General features: G+C 35.9%; 1 protein-coding gene across 1 annotated transcript in view; it reads left to right on the top strand.

The window, feature by feature from the left end:
• Positions 1-10,780, top strand: part of LOC5569882 (laminin subunit gamma-1) — a 42,786-nt gene extending 32,006 nt beyond the window's left edge. Inside the window, exons 4-7 of the mRNA XM_021847772.1 lie at positions 9,126-9,345; positions 9,428-9,545; positions 9,607-10,421; positions 10,478-10,780. Of these exons, the coding sequence (XP_021703464.1) occupies positions 9,126-9,345; positions 9,428-9,545; positions 9,607-10,421; positions 10,478-10,755 (1,431 nt within the window). The 3' untranslated portion in view covers positions 10,756-10,780. The remainder of the gene's footprint in view (positions 1-9,125; positions 9,346-9,427; positions 9,546-9,606; positions 10,422-10,477) is intronic.
• Positions 10,781-25,135: the final 14,355 nt, after the last annotated feature.

Raw genomic sequence — 25,135 nt, 5'->3', positions numbered from 1 at the left:
CTGTGATACCGTATTTTTAGTTGGTTTTGGGAGGGATATCAAACAGTCAAATTGAAAATTGCCAAAACTTGTCGATATTGTTTCAGATATTTTTTTTAATCTTCAGGTTACAAAACAATTATTGGAGTCTCTCATTGAATTGTTAATTTTAGTCCAACATTGCAAGGCGGAGGCGAAGGACGTGTTTTGAAATAAAAATATCAATTAATCCTAGTTGGAATTAAATTGTATCGTACTCGGTTTTCATTAGCTTATCAATTATAAATGTAGTGTCTTACTACTTGATACTATCGTATAAATTATACAACTGTTTAAATTCTCTACACAAAAAAATGTTTAAACACAATTCAGTAGTTCATGTAGGAAAACTGCAGGAGATCCTTACTTCTATATATGTTATCCTGAATATTCTGGAAAGATTATCAACTTTCGGAAAACAATAATCTGTTTCTGAAAAGATAATCGATTCAATTGTTATTCCACAAAAGAATGAGTAATTTTTGAAAGAATAAAGAATTCACTAATTGTCCAAAATAATGTTTAAGTTGTTAGTTATTAGTTCACATCACATTGAAATAATTGACCATGCAAATGGAATTAAGTTATTGAAATTATCATGTTTAATATTACCATCCCACCTTCTACAAGCTTTTATATGTAAGTTTATAAGCTAAATAACATGAATGTCAAGCACTATAGTAACAATCGCATAATATCACATTAACGGAACTTAGAAATAGATGAAACTGATCAGATAGTACAACAGCAATAGATTAGTAAGTAACACTGAAATCGATAGCCTATCGATTCTTCATTGCATGCCTGAAGACAAGATTGGCGTGCGTTGTTTCAGGAACAAGATATTTCACACGACGGGGGGATCTGCGGAATGTCTTGCTAAAGGTATAACTCAATCTTCGAGCACCATGATTAATTGGTTTGATCACTTCAAGAACCTAGTTTCGATTTGCTTCACAAAGTGCTTCTATCCTCGTCTGAAATGGATGAATGTGTGACATTTTTCTGAAAATTTGTTCCATGCTTACTGTGATGAAAATTGCAAATTTTGCTGTTTCCTACGCCGACCGCATCGCAACCAATTTTCCTTAGCAACGCTATTTTTCCAAAAACTTTCGTTGGAAAAATGACTGCTTTCGACGTTTTGTCCCTTTCGACGTTTTGGGATTCAACGTTTTGGCATTCGACGTTTTGGCTTTCGACGTTTTGTCTTTCGACATTTTGTCCCTAAACCTTCTAAAAGCTAGCTCTCGCTAACGGGTCAAACGAATAATCGAAGCACTGATTTTGAAGCAAAATAAGGATGATAGTGTTGTCTGAAACAAAACAGCTTGATATAGCAAATGATTTAATAAAATGTAAAGCAACGATTTGGCACTATTATCATACTATGAACACTGAAATAAGGTGCTCATTGGTTCATTAACTAGTGCTACTCCGATACGTTTATATCATTTCATATATGTACATAGAATAATTTCAAACCGACATATAGAACAGCACTGGCGTTTCAATGCATTACTGGCATTGCTTTTTTATTTTCATTGAGAGGCAAATTGAGTTCGTTAATTGAGGATATAAATAGCAACATATTGTAATTACAAGATTTGTTCTCATCTTAAAATAAATGCAGGTATCCAAATTGATTATTTATTGTTCTTCCATGGCAATAAAGCCATTATTGCTCTATGGGCCTCTGTGGGAGAATATGTATAGGAAATGATGCAATTAAACAAAATCAATTAGGGTGAAGTCTTCACTCTGGCGCTACTCTTTTTAATTGAAAAAACGATAATTGAAACTTGTTTATAATTATAAGCCTGATACATTTTACCAAATAAGAACGACAAATGCGTTGCAATATCAATTTGCACTGTTCAATGTTTTGCAAATAAGTTTTAATGGATCAGTTGGTGGTTCCAAACGTTTTTGAAGCTGCAGACCTCTTGGAAGTTCTTAAACAATCCTGGGGACCCCTGAAAATTTATGTACTTGAACAAAATTTATGTACTTGAACAATTCCCCCTGGGAACGCATCACACCCAAGTAACCATTGTTGGAATAAAGCTAGTGTCGCACATCAAGTAGAAGAATCGTCGATTGAGAATGAGAAGCATGCGTCGTCGTAGGTAAAAGTGTGGAAGATTCGTTGAGAGAGGTGATATTTGTGTAGGATGTTGAATTGTATATGTACACAGATAAAAAAAATCAAATTTCAATGTAGCGTTAACAGAAGAGCAAAAGTAAATCAAATTCATTTATTGTTACAGCATTGCGTTTAATATTCAACTAGAGATGCATGAATGTTACATGATCGTGCAAATTTAAAGTGCATTCGATTTGTCGTTGACATTTCAGTTTATTTTGATGCTCCAAATGTGCTTGAATTGTGCATGAAAATAAACTGAAATTTACAACATATTTTTAGCTGTGTATACCTGGTTTAATAAAAAAGAGTTGCGACTGCTGATTGAGGTATCAGTCAGTAGCTGTCTAGTTGAAGGATACATCTATTGTACATATCTATGATGTGCAATCGAATGTGGACGGGTTGGCCTCGCTGGGATCTGCGTGATCTTAGCGGACTAGCTTTTCAACAACCACTAGCCCGCTAATTCGCATTTTTGACCTTGTAGGGCTTTTATACGGCTAATACAGGGCATGTCAGGTGCATCTGAGATATTGGCACGCAGGGCGAATTACAATGCTAGTTGGTTATTTGGGCAGCCCTCTTAGGGTCGAATACCACTACCAAGCATTTAACCAAAAATATCTAGAAAGATTTTTCGTAGTAAGGATTGTTTCAGGAACGGATTACTCACTTCCAAAATTCAATTCAAAATATCTTGAATTAGTTCCTTTTTTTTTGGGAACGTTAAAGGTTCCGAATTTCGGATGAATTCTATTGAAAATGTAATAGAGGCAAGGATCCGAAAATAATTTAATAATTTTCAAAAGCACTTTTTTTTCGTTAGAAACCAACAACGATTACATGAAAATGTGTTCAGTGTATTCTATGGACCAATGCACGAGTTCACTATTTGACGTTTTAGCGGTGCCGTGTTATTTATGTCACCATGGAAACCAGTGAATTTGGCAAAGTCAAAAGTCAAATTAATGAACTCGTGCATTGATCCACTCCCTCAACCGAAACACAGTGAACACATTTTTAGCGATTAGGGACCTTCCTTAGCCGAGTGGTTAGAGTCTGCGACTACAAAGCAAGCCATGCTGGAGGTATCTGGGTTTGATTCCCGGTCGGTCCAGGATCTTTTCGTAATAGAAATTTCCTTGACTTTCCTGGGCATAGAGTATTATCGTACCTGTTACACGATATATGCGAATGGCAACATTGGCAAAGAAAGCTCTCAGTTAATAACTGTGGAAGTGCTCATTGAAATTTAAGCTGCGAATCAGGCTTTGTCCTAGTGAGGACGTAGTGCCAAGAAGAAGAAGACATTTTCAACAAAAAAAATCAGTTTTGGGCAGATAAAACTTTGAAGGTTTGTACGGGTAGAAATCAGAATCGAAAAACAAGATAAGGGATGGTACACAAATTTAGTAACGCTTAATTTCGACTTTTTTGACCCCCCCCCCCTGTCACTTTTTTTGTATGAGTCCTTCGAAAATTTTGTAAGGCTTGTCACGCTTGGCTTGACCACCTCCCCCCCCCTTGGACCGTGACGTAATTTGTGCATGACCCCTTATGACACATGATATCATGATTTCAGAGTGTTCAGCTTAAAATACACCATGATTCGGACTCATGATATCATGAGTCAGATTGCCCTAGCGCAACACACGCGTTATGTTTTTGTTGTGAATTGCTCGGAATCATGAATCACATGCCTAAAATCATTAGTCGCGCATCCGTTAACGATCGACAATATTGCAAAAAAAAAAAATATATATATATATATATATATATATATATATATATATATATATATATATATATATATATATATATATATATATATATATATATATATATATATATATATATATATATATATATATATATATATATATATATATATATATATATATATATATATATATATATATATATATATATATATATATATATATATATATATACTTCAGGACTCCAGGAATTATGATTTGTGGTCCTGATATCATGACCTAACCAAATTATGATTTTCATAACTTGTAAATCATGATTTGGGAATCAGTTTCTTTCCGTGTGTGCATTACTATGATGGACTCTTGAATGTTAACGGTTTACAAAAATCATTAATTCAACTTCCTCAGAGCACTTCTTCACGAATTCTCAAAAGTATTTCTCCTGATTCCAAAATCACTACATGAATTTCGCAACATATCTATATTTCCACGAATGAACCTACTATTATTTTTGGGAAGCCAAAAGGAATTCCTTATTGAATAACTACTTCCAGTAATTCCTTAACCAATTGTTCTATACATTCCTTAAATATTGTATTATAGTTTCTGGAGATTGCCAAAAGTTTTGGGATGATGATTTTTTTCCAAAGACTTCTCCAAGGATTTATCTACGAATTGTTGTAATTTATAATTCCGGCATTTGCATTCAGTGAGTTTATAATTGCTCATGGACATTTTTACTGAATATTATCAAGAATTTTATCATAGGTTTTTCAGAGAATTTTACATGTGAGGTGTTCGTACATCCGGATAAGTTTTAAAATAAATGTTTGATAATCAATTACACAAAATTAATCTAAGAAGCGGGCTATGTCTCAGTTGGGATGCAATGATTTTCAAGGATTATTAAAACAATTTCCAAAAGAAAGCCGGGTGGAAGAATACTTCAAATGAATTTCTGGAGTTATTCTAGTAAAAATTTGTTGAAGAAAACTGGGGAGAAATTCTGGTAGAATACTTGAAGAACACTTAAATGAATTACAGTGGGATTCCGTTTTGGAATGCTCCGTTTCTGGCATGTTCCATTTTTCGTGTTTTACGAATAAGTAATCAAAATTCTCTTGTTTTGGTTTAACTGTAAATATATGACTTAAAATACAATATCAAAATTTTGACTGGGATTTCAGTTCCGATTATTGCGGAAACTCTTTCTGAAATTCTGTCAGAATAACATCAGGGTTTTCCTCAAGTATTCCATTCCACCAAACACTTTAAAAACTTCTTTTAACCTATTGTATTAAAAAAGTCACGAGGTTCTTCAGAAATATCTCCGGAGATTCCTTCTTAAATTACTCAACAGATTCCTTCAAAAAATTATCCAGGGATTTATTGTGGATTTCCTCAGGGATTTCTCGAATAATATCTCCGGAGATTTTCAGGCGATTCAATCAGAGATTCCTTCAGAAGTTGTTTTCCCTCAAATTACTCTAAATTTCAAAAGTAGGGATATCTAAGGAATTCCACAAATAATTATCCCAGTAATACCTTTTTAGGGAGATCTTGCGATCACAACCATATTTTTTGAAGCGATTACGATAGAACTCCATTCCATTACTCCAGAAATTTCTCTAAAGACTCTTCCAAGCTTTCCTTCAACAATTTCAACAGGAATTCTTCCAGATGCTCCTTTGGAGATTGCTCCAGAATATTTTCGACAGGGCTGTTTACAGAGATTTTTACAAGTGTTTCACCAGACATTTGTCAATTTCTCCAACAACTATACTAGGGATTTATCTAGGGATGCCTCCAGCATAGCTTCTACAGTGAAGAAATTATCCAGGAATTTTTCTGAAGATGCCTCCACATATGCCTTCAACAATTCAGAGATTTCTACAGATTTTTTCCACACATTTCTATAGGATTCCTTCTAGAAAATCTCTGCAAGGATTCCTCATGAGATTTCTTAAATACTTTTTTTTCAGAAATTTCTTTAGGAATTACTCCACAGAACTCTCGAAAAATATTCCTTTTCTTCATTCTCCAGGAATTCTTCCGAAGGTGCCTCCACAGATGCCTCCGAGGATTCCTTAACCCCTTCAGAGATTACGGCAGATTTTGTTTTTCAGAGACTCCTCTAGAGATTCATCTGAGAAAACCTCTGCAAGGATTCCTCCTGAGATTTCTTAAGCATTTTTTCACGATTTCTCCACAAAACTCTCTTTATGGGTTCCTCCAAAAACAGTTCCAGAATTTCTTTCAGAACTTCCTCGGGTATTCTTCCAAAGACTACGTTTTTTCCAGTGTTTCTTTCGAATAGTAACCGTAGATTCTCCCGAAAGCTCCTCTAAGGATTTTGTAACGGATTCCTCCATGAAATCTTCCAGAGATTTCTCCATATTTTTCTTCAAAAAAAATCTTCAGGAAAGGAATGTCTGGAAAAAAATCATGAAGGAATTCCTGACTGAATTATTGAGTTTGTTTCATAGGTGACTATTAGAGGAATTCATGGGGAAATCTCTGGAGGAAGTTTTAAGCATTCTTGGAGAAGTTTGGATGTTCAAAACAATTCTCTAGAAAAAAAAATCTGGGCAAATCTCAAGAGGATTCTTAGAATATTCTTGGAGTAATGCACTGAAGGTATCTCTAGAAAAAATCATGGGGGAAACTCTTGAGGGATTCGTGAAGTAATAACTTGTAGTCCTTGGAGATATTCCTGCAGAAATTCCTTGGTCCTTGGTGAAATCCTGGAGGAGCTCTTAGTATAATTTCAATAGGAATTGCTAAAGGTACTCATGCACAGCGTACAGCAAACTTTCTATACCTACTATGTATCTAATAATTACATAGTTTGCTGTCAAATTTTCGGCATGACCGTGCAGTAACTTTCATAAGTAACCGTCCAAACTCGTAAGGTTAAGGTTTAAGTGTAATGACGCATTTTCAATGTTTTATTCAGCACATTCAATTGATGTCGAAAGGAAATCTTTAGGCTGCCTCAACTACCTTCGAAGCATTCAATACTTATGTTCAAACTTAAATGGTCTCCAAGCATGTCCTGTATGACTGCCTAGTGCCTATCAACTTCCTCAAAAAACGCATCAATATTAGACCCCTTGCGGCTTTCTAAACAGAATTCCGCTTCCAGTCGCCTATCGTCGTAATCGCCTATGTTTATGACGAAGTTTACGATCGAAAACATAATGATGATGTCAGGCAGGCGAGTTAGAATCCCGCCGAGAACGCTTCCCGTTGAGACAGTAGAAAAATTATCCACTTTAAATTCGGCGTTCTTCGCAGTAACGTCCACAAACAAACGATCCACTCATCCGCCTTTTGTTCTTGGCTGTGTCACACATATCTGTCGTTAACGTATCGCATTATTGCTGCAGCACACAGTGGTCCAGATTTTAAAAAATCCCGACAAACATTGCGCATACCTAATGTTTTAAAAGTTTCGTTCATGAAATGTGTTGTGGAATATGTTTTAGGGTTGCGATCCTATTTTGAGCAAAGTCACCTATTTTCTTTTTTTTTTTTTTGTAGAACTAAGTTTCTGGGGCCTTTCTTAAATAGCCGAGTGGTTAGAGTTCGCGGCTACCAAGCCATGCTGAAGGTGTCTGGGTTCGATTCCAGGATCTTTTCGTAATGGAAATATCCTTGACTTCCCTGGGCATAGAGTTTCATCGTACACGATATACAAATGCGAAAATGGAAACTTTGGCAAAGAAAGTTCTCAGTTAATAACTGTGGAAGTGCTCATAAGAATACTAATTCTCAGCAGGCTCTGACCCAGTGGTGGTGTAATGCCAATAAAGAGAAGAACAAAGTTTCAACAAAATTGTATCGAGTTATAGAACACAAACTCAGTGCTTATGCAATCCAAGTGATCATCAAGGTAGCCACCAACATTTACTATGGTTCTCCAACTCGATATCGAGATACGAAATATCGAATAAAGGAGAGTTGTCTGCATCTGATATTTTAGACAATTACGTCTTTTTTTACAAAACTAGACCACTTTGCGGCATGGCAGTTCAGTTAGTCGCCCATCGTGGGAAGGGTTATTGCGCATACAAAATCACACTAACTTGCGCGCGTGCACTTCCTCCTTCAGTATCATAATCTCTTTATTTTTTTTTCATGTGGATTCGTCCGTCTGAGCAAAGCGCATAGCGGCGGACAATCAAATTGTTTTTTTTTTTTTCTTTTAATTTCTGCATTCGACCGGAAGTTTACGGACCAGGCCCCTCTTGCGCTTGACTTGAATGATTTATCAGACACGTAATACATAATATTACTTTTGCAAAAATATTATCAAAATTCTGTCTTGGCCTTAATGTATGACGAAGGGTCTTATCAGCAGTGCGCACTGATAATATGTGACGTTTAGGCAAATTATAATCATCTTATTCAAGTGAAAAAAAACAATCATTCAACAATTGTTTCAAGACATCAGACTGAGTGGTACCTAGATAATGTATAGGATGATTTCACCCGTGGCATGAATGGAAGACGACTCCCCGGTAATTGGCTTCTACACGACGAGTGTGATTTATTGTATGAGCGATAAAGAAGTCGTAAATGTCCGTTAATGTTGTGTTTTTACAATCGGTTGCACATTTGCGGAATCGGTAATTAATAATAAGCACTTGGCTTCCACAGTTGTTAACTGAGAGCATTCTTTGCTAAAATGCCATTTTCGCATTCGTTTATCGTGTGGCAGGGACGATGATACTCCATGCCCAGGGAAGTCAAGGAAATTTCCTTTTTATGAAAAGGTCCTGGACCGACCGGGAATCGAACCCAGACACCTTCAGCATGGCTTTGCTCTGTAGCCGCGGACTCTAACCACTCGGCTAAGGAAGGCCCTTTTCTCAATATAACTCTCAACTTGATCTTTCCGAATAGCTACGCCTTTACTGCTCATGAACACACAATTGTCCCATGTGAATAGGAAATCCAGCAAACATGGGACTGACATGCGTTTATGGGCAGTTTACCACTATAGTTATTTGAGCCCCCTGTTTAATTGTATAATTGAAAGGAAGCTAAAATAAACTGTACGGTACGTAAGAAAAACCAAACCGCTCTCTACTCATAAATCATTCCGTAGTTAATAAAAGGCTAATTATCCAGGGTTTCATTGCGGATGTAATGTGTTTATATTGATAACAGTGTAAAATTATCAAAATTTCCTAAATATGTCTAACTCTTTCCTTGCTTGAACATTTACTTCTCAGAATGTCACCAAAACGCGTAAGGTGGAGTACTGCTGCGAAGGCTACGAGCAAATTACATCGGAAGAAGACTTGCAAAGTCCAATCATCCCTTCACCAGACGGCGGTGCGGTCAAACTTCTATGTCGTCCCATTTGCCGCGGCGGTTGCGGCCGTGGCCACTGCGAATCGCCCAACCGGTGCAGCTGCGAGGCTGGCTTTACCGGAAAACACTGCACCCAACGTAAGGTCCATTCTGGGGGCGAAACGTCGTAAAAATGACATTTGCATGTTCTGAAAGAGGCGATTTTCGATTTTTATTACAGGATGTCGCAACGGAACCTGGGGCGAGAATTGCAAATATCGGTGCCACTGTCAGAACTATTCGCTGTGTGATGGCAAAACTGGCCACTGTCGGTGTACTGATGGCTGGATCGGAAATCAGTTGAGTTGATTGAAATGAAGATTGTTTGAGTGAATTTTTAACAGTTTTCCTTATTTTTAGCTGTGAGACTCCATGCCCAAATGGGTATTATGGAACACTGTGCAAGAACCAATGCAAATGCAACACAAGTAGATGTGATAGGGAGAGTGGCAAATGTTTGGCCGATGATGATATTGTGATGTTTGAGAACATCACACGAGTCATGGAAAAGGATTTCTCAGGTGAAAGCACAGAACGAATATCGTTGGAGCAATGGGTAAAGGTTGATGGATCATCGAGTACCACTCTACAGGTCACCACAGGAATAGACTCCATAAATTCTTCGTACGCTCAGTCTTACCAAGAATATATTCCATCGAACATCAACATCACGTTGATCCCGATTGAGAATATAACCACCACGACCGAAGATTCAAAGAACGACACCGTATATGAAACTGAGGGATCTACCACAAAAGTGGAAATAACCTTCATTGCCGCCTCAACTACCGATAATCCCAATTCCAAAAAAGAGCCAGAATTGATCTTTATTGAAACTGAAACCAAAACAGATCTGGTAGAATTTGTTGAAAACAACGATGAACAATCAGAAATTACAGAATCCGAAGAAGATGTGAACCACACACAAGCTGTGGTCACAATATCTTGTCTGCTTTTAGCACTAGCAATGCTTCTATCGGTAGTGGCTTATATGAAGAAAACCAATCGCAGGGCGATGATCAAACATCAGGAAATTCTGCAACAACGACAGATGTCCATCAGTTCCGACCGTGGTCCCGACAGTCCAAGAGTTTTGGAACCCTTGCCGGACATACCGAAAGTTACCTACACCAAAGTAATGGGTAAGAACCAGCGCAATGGAAACACACAATTAGGTGAGTATCACTTTCGACTTCACTATAACAATTCTAATCATAATTTGAAATTCCAGAACATTATGACGTCCCGGTCAACAACTCATCCGTGAACAAGTCATCCCCTTACAACTACAATTTTACCCTCAATAAACCACCTCCCGGGCATCAGCCGGCACGGAAATACAGTCTGGAGCACATCTACGACGAAATTCAGTACCCTCCGATGACGGATCTGAATGGCTCGACGGCTGCAATACCGGTTGACGGGGGTGATCATTTTTCCAAGTCGATTCTGCCCGACGACAAGATGATACCGGTTAAAGTGATCGATGAGATCAAAGGAAAGCAATAATGAATTGATGACTGTTGAATTTTTACTGGATGTTTTATTTTGCGTATGAGTTTCAAAGAAATTCATGGTAAACTTCAAACGTTGGGAAAACTCGGGAGAATACTTGAAGTAAATTAAAGAAAAAATATTCAAAAAAACCTTATCTTCTAATAGTAAACGAGCTTACATTATCGAATAATCGTATTCCGTAGACAAAGTTCTACACATACCACTTTGAACCTACCCCGTTTTTACGTTGTCATTGAAATTCATTAAAATTTTACAGGAAATAATAGAAAATCCCTAGTTTTTTACGCAAGCTAATTGCAAGCAAAATTTATGTTATGTGTACAAAAAAAAAATGTGCAATGCGAAAATGTTAAAAAAGGGATTATTTTTAAAGCAGCGTTAAAAGGCAGATTGTGATTCTTCCTAAGCTGTTTAGGTCGATTTGAAAAAGTAATTGAGAAAAGTAGATATAAAAAATACTACTGTCCTGGTTTCCAATCGAGGAAGAATTCCCCCTAGGAGAAAATTGTCCGTCCAAGGAACCAATTTAAATGTTATACTTTTTTTCTGGATATTATTCTAGTTCTAGTGCTTCGTAACTACTCATATATTCCTTTTCAGCTAAAATAAAATTTTATACAGAGTAATTCTCCCTGAAACCAGGCCGCCATCGGCACCCATCGTTAGAATTCCAATTTTATGTCACTGATCGCTAGTTTTCGATAAAACTTAAGGATGGTCCTTTCTGTTTTCTCAAATTGGTGGACCCCTCGTACGCCAGCTAGCTGAACAGTTTGCGAAAAAGCCCATTTTTTAATAAATCTTGGGTATTTCTTCACGGGATATGTCTCATATTTCGCTTGGAACACATAGCAAACTTAGTGGCATCGTATAGAGAAAGGATATAGCTTCATTCAAACTTGAAAAAATTTTGGCGGCCATTTTGAATTTTGTTACAAAAATCGATTTTTCACCATTAGCGCACCGCTAGTTTTGAATTCTGAGATCACCATCAGAAAGCTGAGGAAAAATTGCGTAAGATAGGCTACAGAAACTAGGTGAGCAATGGTATTTACCCTATCAAATGAACGATTTTCTAAATCATGTTATACGATTTTGACGTATATGGCGAGTGCAATCAATACAAACATCATTTTTTGTACAACAAAGAAACAAGTTTTCAACCTTTGGTGTTTTATTCAAGTCAAGTAAAGTATAAGAATATTATTTTTAGTGAAAAAATCTGGCGGCCATTTTGGATTTTGACGCCATCTTGATTTTAGGTAGTAGAATTAATTTTTCACCTTGATAGCACTCAGCACGTCGAATTTAGAGGCTACCAATAAAAAAGGTTATTATTCTTATTATTCTTCATTTTACTGACGTTACGTCCCTACTGGAACCGAGCCTGATACTCAGCTTTATTAGTTATAAATCCAGGTTATTAAACAGGAATTTTCTTTTTTAATGCGATTTCTGACAACAGAATATTTTTTCGACATATCTTTAAATTCAGTAATAATGATTAAATAAATTCAATAAAATGAAAACCGTCAAAAAAGGGGGACGGACCTGGTGTAGTGGTTAGAACACTCGCCTCTCACGCCGAGGACCTAGGATCGAATCCCATCCCCGACATAGTCACTTATGACGTAAATAGTTATAGTGACGACTTCCTTCGGAAGGGAAGTAAAGCCGTTGGTCCCGAGATGAACTAACCCAGGGCTAAAAATCTCGTTAATAAAGTCAAACCAACCAACCAACCGTCAAAAAACATGGATTGTTTTAAATAAACATATTTTTATCCTATGCATTGTTGTTCATTGTATGAAGTTTATAAATTGCGTGTCGAGACATTAGTAAGCCTTGTGGTAATATCTGTAGTTCAAACGTAAAACATTGACAAAAGTGCATTAATTTATAATGAAAGTCTTAAATTTTGAAGCAAAAAACATTCTTGTTTTTCTAAGTCATAAAGTAGTACCGCCCAACATGCATGTGAAAAATAGCGAAATTGAATGATGAGAAGCAGGTATTGTTCTAATGTGGACGTAATGCCCAAAAGCAGGTGTATAATTTCGAGGTTCGAAAAACTGGCGGCCATCTTGGCTTTCGACGCCATCTTGGTTTTTAGCAGTTGCATGATTTTTTACCATCTCAGTGCTCATCATGTTGAATTATAAGGCCTCCGTTAAAAAAAAACAATCAGATTCTATCTTTCTTATCTTATCTCAGCTGTTCAACTGATTGTTCATTTGTATCAATGGTTTAAGACCAAATAAATGAAAAATCTGGGGCCCAGATAGCCGTAGCGGTAAACGCGCAGCTATTCAGCATGACCAAGCTGAGGGTCGTGGGTTCGAATCCCACCGGTCGAGGATCTTTTCGGGTTGGAAATTTTCTCGACTTCCCAGGGCATAGAGTATCTTCGTACATGCCACACGATATACGCATGCAAAAATGGTCATTGGCATAGTAAGCTCTCAGTTAATAACTGTGGAAGTGCTGATAAGAACACTAAACTGAGAAGCAGGCTCTGTCCCAGTAGGGACGTAACGCCAGAAAGAAGAAGAAGAAATGAAAGAAATAATGCTATTTTACAACTCGAAGATATGCAAAAGAATCATTCAGGTAGCAAATAAGCGTTAAAAATCCTTTTTTATAATTTGTTTTTAAAACTAGTTAAGCTGAAGGGCTGGCTATGTTCCAGTAGGGACGTAACGTGAGGAAAAAGAAGAACAAGAAGAAGAATAATTGTAACTGTAGCATTGAAATTCAACATGTTGAGTGCTAACAAGGTGAAAGCTCATTCTACTACTTAAAACCACCCAAGTAACACAACATGTCTCATATAAATCACAATGACTTCAATATGACTAATGAGAATGTTCTGTTTCATAGCGAAAAAACTGGAATTCATACTGGAAAATCGCAGAAGGTGGAGCTTGTGCAACATATTTTTGTTGTCGAAATAATGTATCATATGGGTTTAGGTAAACATAATTATGTATTATACTTTGTCCAACAAACCATTAACGCAACAAAATTCTGAGATGGTCGACAATGAAAAATGTAAAAGTGCAAACATTGACAAGCCTTCATTTTTGATTGCAGAACTGTTATTGATTGATAACTTTGATTGATAACTGTTATTTAACACTAAATTAATATGCGAATCAAAAATTATGGTGAAATATGCACTTTTGCTTCGAAAAAATCAGTTCGCCCTCATAAATCATTCAATATACATTTTTCGACATCAAGCCAAGTAAATATTTCCAAAAAGGAATCATCACATTTTGCAAATTAGTTCATTATTTTGTTTTTTACTAATACACTGAACTTGTACTGAACTATTTTTACTTTTTTCAAAACTTCAGAACAAAAATCTCATCGTTATGGTAAATATTCAAAATTATATTCAAAAATTGAAGATGGTCCCCTTAGACACCCCGAATAAAAAATACAATACAAAAACAATATAACGTATTGAAACAGTACCATTCAATATATTGGAAAAACAATACAGTATATGTAAAATGACAATACAATTACAGTACAATATATTGTTTTGAACAGTTCACTGTATGGTATATGAGATTTTTGCAATATAATGTATGGGTGGTTAAGTATCGTAACAATACAAATATAGATATTTTCTCATACAAACATTTTGAAAATACAATACGATATAATGTTCATGTATTGTCTTGATTAGCAATTCGTGTATTGTTGTACAATACAAAAACAATTCAAAGAACTGTATCATGGTTGCATTCGTCGTTACAGCTAATGTCAAGTGACTTCTAAAAAACTACTTATTTTTACTTTTTGAATATTTTTCACCTAACATTTCTTGCTTTCTGAACTTGTTTTGTTTATTTCTTTCAGCAAAGCTACATAAAAAAAAGCAACAGTTGTTTTACGCGAAAATAGGAATTTGACAAAAATTGTAAGGTATAAAACCAATTGAAAACAATACAATGTTCTGTTACAATATATTATACTGTTTTTGAATTGTATATCCAAACAAGAATAATATTGCTTCGACATTCAATTACAATACGCTGTATTGTATCCAATACGTTATATTGTACATTAATGGTTTATTCCATTCACTGAATGATACGTTTTTATCCGGGACACTGCGTGACGAGTGTTTTGGGAAAAGACAAACATTTCATTACCAATCATTTGCCATTGTTTCATTCAAGGAAGTGAAAAGTTTTCAGGGACAACTAGTGTGATCATAAATTTAAAGAGTGATTTGAGTTTGATAAATCACTTGACTATGACAGCATAAATGGAAGTTGTAGCATGGAAGTTGCTTCTCAAATCTCACGATCCGTTGTTAATTTGTACCCGAAATAAAATAGTCCAATCAGGTTATTACCAAAAATTATTCCGGCAAACTTTGTTACAATTTTGTTGACGGAAAACTCCTATACCAAATGACTATGAAGTGTTTTCTAAGTATTTAAATATTTTTCCTACAATTTTTCACAAAAACACGTAAGTCCTGCATGAACAAGAGTTAGGTAATTCCATTGAACCTTTTTTGTACTAAACAGTGGAAAACAGCCACCACACTCTATTAATTCATATAAATTGATAAATCGACATTTAGAGCATACCTTAAAAATAATAATTTACTCGAAACATTTGCTTAAAAGTATTCAGTGAGCACCATATGGCGAATTTCTTAGCCTGCAGTGTATCATCCATGCTATCAAAAGTATTAAATGTCACATTTGTTGCGTTTGTTTTATAGACAACTAGAAAAACTTATATTTGACTGAAAATAAACATTATTTGTTTATTCAGAACATGTTTGAAAATAGTATATATTATGACATACATGTAACATGAATATGACATATTGAGACTGTTTATTTGTCGTACATGTCTAAAACAACCGAAATAAGACATATAACCAAACACAAGTTTTGATAAACATAAGAAGACAAATATAAAACATAATATGGTTGAAACATAGTAAACATAATTAGAACATTTTCAGCAAAATGGTAGATTTGTATTGCAAAACAAATTATATGCCTTAGTAGAACATCTTCATTCAAGTTCAGTATTGAAAGGTTTAACAAAACAAAATAGCGACTTACGTGAGACATGACATGTTTCAAAAACTTTCTAGCAATCATTGTAGGACAAACTGTGTATTTTTCAATTTGAATTTATGTTTTCGGTGTTACTTGGGCAAGATGGCGTCAAAATGCAAGATGGCCACCAGATGTTTTTACTCAAATTAATACTCCTATTCTTCATCTGTCTCAAATAATACACCAACGATTGAAAACTTGTTTCTTTGTTGTACAAAAAATGATGTTTGCATTGATTGCACTCGCCATATACGTCAAAATAGTAGAACATGATTTAGAAAATTGTTCATATCATAGGGTAAATATCTTTGCTCACCTAGTTTTTGTAGCCTATCTTACGCAATTTTTCCTCAGCTTTCTGATGGTGATCTCAGAATTCAAAACTAGCGGTGCGCTAATGGTGAAAAATCGATTTTTGTAACAAAATTCAAGATGGCGGTCAAATTCAAAATGGCCGCCAAAATGTTTTCAAGTTTAAATGAAAGCTATATCCTTTCACTATACGATGCCACTAAGTTTGCTATGTGTTCCAAGCGAAATATGAGACATATCCCGTGAAGAAATACCCAAGATTTATCAAAAAATGGGCTTTTTCGCAAACTGTTCAGCTAGCTGGCGTACGAGGGGTCCACCAATTTGAGAAAACAGAAAGGACCATCCTTAAGTTTTATCGAAAACTAGCGATCAGTGACATAAAGTTGGAATTCTAACGATGGGTGCCGCTGGCGGCCTGGTTTCAGCGAGAATTGCTCACAAATAAAAGTTAGTTTTTGTTTTGTTTCTTAAACACGGTCGAAGTGTCAATAAATTGATAAATTTATATGAACAATATTTTTTCCGGCAAGGTTAGTCATTTTTGAATTAGCAAAAATTCTAACGGACAGTTCGATGGCAGTATTATTTTCGCTGAGCTTTTGTGATTCCAAAAGCTCTGGTAGATTACGAGCATAATTTAAATCAGTATTTTGTCACTCCACTCACCAGCATGCATGGTAATGGTGGGCCTGTTTCCTGATTCAATTTTCGTTCAAGTAATCCTAGTCCTACAATGTGCGAGTACCCATATTCTTTTACAGATGGTTGAGTAGTTTTTCATCGAAAGTTTATTTAGCTGATAAGATTTTACTGGTTGTTCACCCTGTGATTTGAAGATTTTTTGTTGAGGAAATGATTCTTTTTCTTCTTAGCATTACGTCCTCACTTGGACAAAGCCTGCTTTCTCAGCTTAGTGTTCTTTATGAGCACTTCCACAGTTATTAACTGAGAGCATTCTTTTGCCAAAGTTGCCATTTTCGCTTTCGTATATCGTGTGGCACGAACGATGATACTCTATGCCCAGGGAAGTCAAGGAAATTTCCTTTACGAAAATATCCTGGACCGACAGGGAATCAAACTCAGACACCTTCAGCATGGCTTTGCTTTGTAGCCGCGGACTTTAACCACTCGGCTAAGGAAGACCCATGTTGAGGAAACGCATGTGGCCTAAATTTAATTTTGCAGAATTATTGTTTTGACCACTTATTACAAAATGTTTGTTGTGGTAAATATTGCATTGATGAAAAAATATTGCTTAAAAAATCGCTTTTCCTTTTTTTATATACAGTATTGGGCAATACATTTGCAGCTTTCCATACCAAATGGTCAAATTAAGAGGGTCAGATGTAAGTTATTTTAGGATTTTAATTTAAATGATAGTTTCACAATTCTTCAGCAATAACTTGAATTTCAACACATATTTTAGATTCTAAAACAATAACGGTTTGAATAAAAGTTATTCTTTTTTATCGAATTTCAATAATTAACATAATTTAAAATATGAAAAGAATGGCTTCCCGATGTCCTCAGCAAAGTTGTTTCATATTTTCAGAAACATCGTTGTTTGTCAAAAAATTAACTTAGCCAAATTGTTATTATTTAGCCATAAATGCTAGAATAAGGGCGTTAGTCGCATGATCGATTTCTCTTCATCGATCCTCTCTTCTGCGAATAAAAGTGACAAGATGAGGGTTTGTTAGCATTTTTTCACTTCAGTACGCTAGGAAGCAATGCAATCCTGAGGTGAAAAAATTCCAACAAACTCGCATCTTTCCACCCTTATTCATAGAAGAGAGGATCGATGAAGAGAAATCGATTATGCGACTAACGGCCCTATTCTATCACACACTTGAATTTTCGAAAAACGTCACTACAAGTGTCGACATAAACCCCAAATTCCTGTTTCATATAGTTTTAAAAAGCATATACCTTTCTTTTTTCGTCAATACTAAAATGACCATTGAATACTTTGACATTACGATGTATATTTTTTTAATCTCCTATCAATATGTTTTCACCACTAGACAAAAATGTAAAACTAGTTTTAAGTATAATCGTATCTCCGGGGACTACGACAAGGTGATGGACTTTCGTGCCTGTTGTTCAATATTGCGCTAGAAGGTGTTATGCGGAGAGGGGCAGAACGCACCATTCCAAAATGAACTAAAATCATAAAAGTTAGGTCATGTGTACTAACGTATTAATGCACAATTATATCATCTTGTATACAGAAACCATCCAAAACTCGTGATTTTACGATAAATAAAATTACGTTGAAAACACGATGGTGCATCTTACCTCATTATTGCGGGCCCCTTTGTTTATGGTACGTCTTGCCTCAATGTTGTGGTGCGTCGTGTCCCGCATCTATCATAATTCACGCAAAAGAAGTGTTTGAAGAAAGTTAAATTTTTCAACTATCTAGTGTAACTTGATTCGTGTATTGAAACACTACATACATGTTCTTTAGTGTTCATTTCGGCACATCTTCCTTAAGTGGCGCATATAGACCCAGACACCCCCCCCCCCCTTTTCAATTCCTGCAAAAGCATAAAGCCTCAACACACCATGAGTTAAGGGCCACCTGTGCCCAAATATCCATCAAATCAAATATAAGTTGGAATTCAGTGAATTCAAGACGCTATTGGTTCATGTATACAACTATTGTTTTGGGATAAATCGAATTGAACATTCAAGCTATTGTACACCCTTACAACCAGTGTTAATCAAATTATATAAAGGTGTTTGTCAATACTAGGAAGCACATCCAACTATTGTGCAATCAATCAGCTGTCATCCAATCATCATACCCGTTGCTTCAAATTCAATCCCTACATCTCAGTGTCTCAATTTATTAATAATGTAATCACCACATTAAAATAAATTTCCAAGAACCGGATAACATACCCCCAGGTCCAGAATAAAGAATTTACTAGTAGTATCATTCCAAACATTACATTCATTATTTCTTATATCTAGGTGTTCTGTGTTATTAGACAACACTATCATCCTAATTTGGTAAAACAAATCTAAGATTTTATTAACATTTTGTTAACAACATATTACATTTCATTTGCCGTAGCAGTTCAGATTTTTTACAGGTGAGTTGATTTCACCTGCTTATAAGAGAAAAAAAAAAAGTTTTTAATATACTTAACCTAACTTAACCTAAACATATAACGCATTAATCGTGGCAATAGAAGATTGTAACGATTTTTGCCTGAAATTATTTATTATTTTATTTGACATTTGTTCCAATGTTTCAACATTGGATATCCTATGTAACTCATTGGTACTATACCAGGGAGGAAGCCTCAGAATCATTTTCAAAATTTTATTTTGAATTCTCTGCAGAGCTTTCTTCCTGGTATTACAACAGCTAGTCCATATTGGTACAGCATACAACATGGCTGGCCTGAAAATTTGTTTGAATATCAAAAGCTTGTTCTTAAGACAAAGTTTTGATTTTCTATTAATAAGGGGATAGAGACATTTTACATATTTGTTACATTTGGCTTGAATGCCCTCAATGTGATTTTTGAAAGTTAAATTCTTATCTAGCATGAGTCCTAGATACTTAACTTCATCTGACCAATTTATTGGAACCCCTCTCATCGTGACAACATGTCTACTTGAAGGTTTCAAATAAAGAGCTTTTGGTTTATGTGGGAATATTATTAGTTGAGTTTTGGAAGCATTAGGAGAAATCTTCCATTTTTGCAAGTATGAAGAAAAAATATCCAAACTTTTTTGCAATCGACTACAGATGACACGCAGGCTTCGTCCTTTGGCGGAGAGGCCTGTGTCATCCGCAAACAAAGATTTTTGACATCCCTGAGGTAACTCAGGTAAGTCAGATGTGAAAATATTGTATAATATTGGTCCCAAAATGCTGCCTTGGGGAACACCAGCTCTTACAGGAAGTCTTTCAGATCTGGAGTTCTGATAATTAACCTGAAGTGTACGATTTGACAGATAACTTTGAATTATTCTAACAATGTATGTTGGAAAATTAAAATTTTTCAATTTTACAATCAAACCTTCATGCCAAACACTGTCGAATGCTTTTTCTATGTCTAGAAGAGCAAGACCAGTAGAGTAGCCTTCAGATTTGTTGGAACGGATCAAATTTGTTACACGTAAAAGTTGATGAGTGGTCGAATGTCCATGGCGGAATCCGAACTGTTCATTGGCAAAAATTGAATTCTCGTTGATGTGGGCCATCATTCTGTTCAAAATAACCTTTTCAAAAAGTTTACTGATGGAGGAAAGCAAACTGATTGGACGATAGCTAGAAGCTTCTGCAGGATTTTTGTCTGGTTTTAAAATTGGAACAACCTTAGCATTTTTCCATTTGTCAGGAAAATATGCTAATTGAAAACATTTGTTAAATATATCAACTAAAAATGATAAGCTACTTTCTGGAAGTTTCTTGATGAGGATGTAGAAAATTCCATCATCGCCAGGAGCTTTCATATTTTTGAATTTTTTAATAATAGTTCTCACTTCTTCCAAATCAGTCTCCCAGGCATTTTCGAAAACGTTCTCTTGATTGAGAATATTTTCGAACTCCTGAGTAACTTCATTTTCAATTGGACTAGTAAGTCCTAAATTAAAATTGTGCGCACTTTCAAACTGCATAGCAAGTTTTTGAGCTTTTTCGCAATTAGTTAGTAATAATTTGTTTTCCTCTTTCAATGCCGGTATTGGCTTCTGAGGTTTTTTCAAGATTTTCGATAATTTCCAAAAGGGCTTAGAGCCAGGGTCCAATTGAGAAATTTTATTTTCAAAATTTTTGTTTCTTAAATCTGCAAAACGTTTCTTGATTTCTTTCTGCAAATCCTGCCATATAATTTTCATAGCAGGATCACGAGTGCGTTGAAATTGCCTTCTCCTCACGTTTTTAAGACGGATCAAGAGTTTAAGATCATCGTCTATAATCACGGATTCAAATTTTACTTCACATTTTGGAATTGCAATGTTTCTGGCTTCAACAATGGAATTTGTTAAAGTTTCAAGAGCATTGTCAATATCAATTTTAGTTTCTAAAGAAATGTTAACATCAAGATTAGAGTCAACATACGTTTCATATATATTCCAGTCGGCTCGTAAATAATTGAAAGTGGAGCTGATAGGATTGAGAATCGCTTCATGCGATATTTGAAATGTAACAGGGACATGATCAGAATCAAAATCAGCATGAGTAACCAATTGGCTACAAAGATGACTAGAGTCGGTTAAGACCAAGTCAATCGTAGATGGATTTCTAGAAGAGGAAAAACATGTAGGGCTATCAGGGTATTGAATTGAGAAATATCCTGAAGAGCACTCATCAAATAAAATTCTGCCGTTGGAATTACTTTGAGAATTATTCCATGACCGATGTTTGGCATTAAAGTCACCAATGACAAAAAATTTTGACTTATTGCGAGTTAATTTTCGCAAGTCAGTTTGAAGCCAATTAACTTGCTGTCCAGAGCATTGAAAAGGCAAATAGGCAGCTATGAAAGTATATTTACCAAACTGTGTTTCAACAGAAACACCTAAAGTTTCAAAAACTTTAGTTTCAAATGACGAAAACAGTTGATGTTTTATACGCCTATGAATGATGATTGCAACTCCCCCACATGCCCCATCAAGTCGATCATTACGATAAACAAAAAAATTAGGATCTTTTTTAAATTTGGATCCAGGTTTTAAATAAGTTTCGGTAATAACTGCTATATGCACGTTATTAGCTGTAAGAAAATTAAACAGCTCGTCCTCTTTACCATTCAGAGAACGAGCATTCCAATTTAAAATATTTAAATTATTATTTGGATCCATTAGAAAAACGTAATCCAATAACAATTTTATTTGTAAATTTTACACCTACTTGGACTGCTTCAGTCATAGTGGTGGCTTTGAACATTGCATCAATCATTAGATTCAATTGTTCAGTTAGAAAATTAAAATCAGAGGCAGACATATCATCTGATGATTTCCCATTGGAATTTTCGGTAGACGAAGAAGCGGGGTAGGAGTTACCTGTGGCGGTAGGGTTTTTTCCATTTGATTTGAAACAAGTAGAATGGGTACTCATGGAACGAACAGGGGAAGAGTTCAAATTACCTGCTACGATATCGGCAAAGGATTTACCGTGGGTAGATACATTCGAAATTGAAAGATTCGAACGGCTACCCGACGGATTAAAATTTGTTTGTGAATGAGCATGATTATGATCTTCCTGGTGGGTATGATTCCTAATCAAGCGATCGTTAACTGAAAAATGAGCATTGTTCGATACTCTACCAGGCAAATTCCGGAAACGACCGTTATCGTAACGGATATTATCCTTCATCTGCTTGGCACGAGCCTCAACGACTCTTTTGCGTGAAATGCATTCCCAAAAGTTAGCTTTGTGAGGGCCCTTGCAATTGGCGCATTGAAATTTTCTGGTATCTTCTTTCACAGGACAGTCGTCCTTAGCGTGAGAAGAACCTCCGCAAATCATGCATTTAGCATCCATGCGACAATTTTTTGTACCATGACCCCACTTTTGGCACCGACGGCACTGAGTGGGGTTCTGGTAATTTCCTCCAGGTTTCTGGAAATGTTCCCACGTCACACGGACATCGAACATAAGTTTAGCTTTTTCTAAAGCTTTAATATTATTTAGTTCTTTTTTGTTAAAGTGAACTAAATAATATTCTTGAGAAAGCCCTTTCCGAACAATGCCAGATTGGGTTCTCTTTTTCATAATGATTACTTGGACTGGGGAAAATCCAAGTAAATCATTTATTCCATTTTTGATCTCTTCAGGTGACTTATAGTCACTTGAGAGACCTTTCAAGACGACTTTGAACAAACGTTCAGTTTTGTCGTCATAAGTAAAAAATTTGTGCTTCTTCTCTTCAAGATATCTGAGAAGAAGTTCGCGATCTTTAAGAGTTTCCGGCAAAACGCGACAGTCTCCTTTCTTTGCGATTTGGAAGGAAACCTTGATTCCCCTAATGGAGTTCAAGATCTCCTGCCTAAATCCCCCAAATTCGGAACAACTGACCACGATAGGCGGCACTCTTTGCTTCCTCACTTGAATCAAAGAGCCTGGGCTAGAGGCTGCTTCGATTTGGTGTTCGGAAAATTTGTCTAGAGCATCGAACTGATTGCTCATTTCAATACAATTATTCATTTCACCCTTGGAAGAAAGTTCGCATTCCGGGGAAGCGTCCTTTCTTCCATTCTTGCCACGTGTAGTGACAGTTTTAAAACCCACTTTTTTGGAAGGAAGTAGTGAATTCAGAGATTCACCCTTCCTTTTGTTAGTTGTTGATACCATGTTTAGTTAATAAACGAGAAAGACGTGACCTTCGAGAGGTTTTTTCCCTAGACGGTGTCCAAGAAGGATTACCACCGCTAGCTTTCGCCAACGGGTCCAACGAAAAATCGAAGGCACGGGTCCAAACAAGGATCGTAAAGGGATCAATAGTAGTAAAAATAGTACTGAAAAGTACTGTTTAAGTAGCACTGAAAAGTACCGTTTTTAATTTTAGCACTGAAAAGTACTGTTTGTGTAGCACTGAAAAGTACTGTTTTATTGCTTTAGGTAGTTTTTAAGAAAACTTCCAAGAGCAGAGAGAATTCGTGTACGCACAGCACGAAGGTACGATGCGCACTGGATAAAGAATTTACTCGTCACCACCAGCACACAGCAGCTATTCATCCGTCTCACGAACCATTTATCAAATTGTATATCACGCTGGTACAGAGTTTTACTACTGCTAAACCGCAATCAGCAAAGGCAGTGAATGCACAGTGGCGACTACATCAAAATGTAGCATCAAAATCAGTAATTCACTGGACAACAAGTTAACCTGCTTGAAGCTGACTTGAGAAACTCGCTAATTTGTTAGTCATTGGAGTTTTTAATACCAAACACCGCTCGTGGAACAATTAGGCATTTCACGGCAAAACTATCTCTCTTTCGCTCTTCAACAAAACTTGAAAACAATGGTGCCAGTACCTGTCAACTTTGACAGGTACTGGCACCGTTGATTCCAGATTTCCCGAAGGACGGAAAGAGAGCGATTTTCTGATGACGTCACCGTGCAATGCGCAATTCTCTAGGAATCCCAACGATACAATTTAATTTGATGAGTGTTCTTAAGGCCGCACGGAACGGCAACATAATCACCCTATCCATTTGAAGAAGCAAATCCCAAGAACCACTCCATATATCGATGTGAAAAATGTATCACTATGATTCTATATATGTATTGCACAACCCAATAAATTTTCAGCTTCCTCGGTTCACTTAAACTCGAGATTTGCTTCCACAAAGTTTTGATGATAATTGTTAGAGTGAGACAAAAGATAGGGAAAATAACACGGTCTCCCGTGTCATCTTAAAATAATTCTTCATCCAATGCACGCAGAGGAATTTTCAAGGTTTAATCAACAAAACCGTTTGTTGCGTGCAACTTTGCTTGTATGTTGAAATAAATAACAATCTTATTTTGACACTTTAACAATCATGATTTGTCTAGATGACAAAGTTGTCATTCAAATGAAACCACTTTGTTCCAATTCGTGTTATATTTTGGAGCGTGTATAAAAAATGCACAGTGTAATCAGTAATAACTAATCATCAACTAAAACAATCTGGTTTTCATTCGGGTTTCACAAATTCATTTAATTAAATGTGGTATTGAATATTTATTGAAATTAGTGAAAATTGTAAGTAAGCTTATTGATAAGTAAATTCTATTGAAATTCAATACCGTTTTGATTCATATTACGGACACTCAGGGCCGCTTTGAAGTGTGAACCATCTAAAAGTGTATAAATTAAATCAATGTTTACTGTTCCTTAACGTTATCATGGTATCAGGACACTTACCTCTCGAATGGAAGGTGAAGATTTAAATTCCACAAATTTAATAAATTAAATAAAAATAGAAATGTGTGCCCTCTTCATGA

This window comes from Aedes aegypti, chromosome 2 (genome assembly GCF_002204515.2).
Source record: "Aedes aegypti strain LVP_AGWG chromosome 2, AaegL5.0 Primary Assembly, whole genome shotgun sequence".
Lineage (NCBI taxonomy): Eukaryota > Metazoa > Arthropoda > Insecta > Diptera > Culicidae > Aedes > Aedes aegypti.
This window is presented reverse-complemented; position numbering and strand designations above follow the sequence as displayed.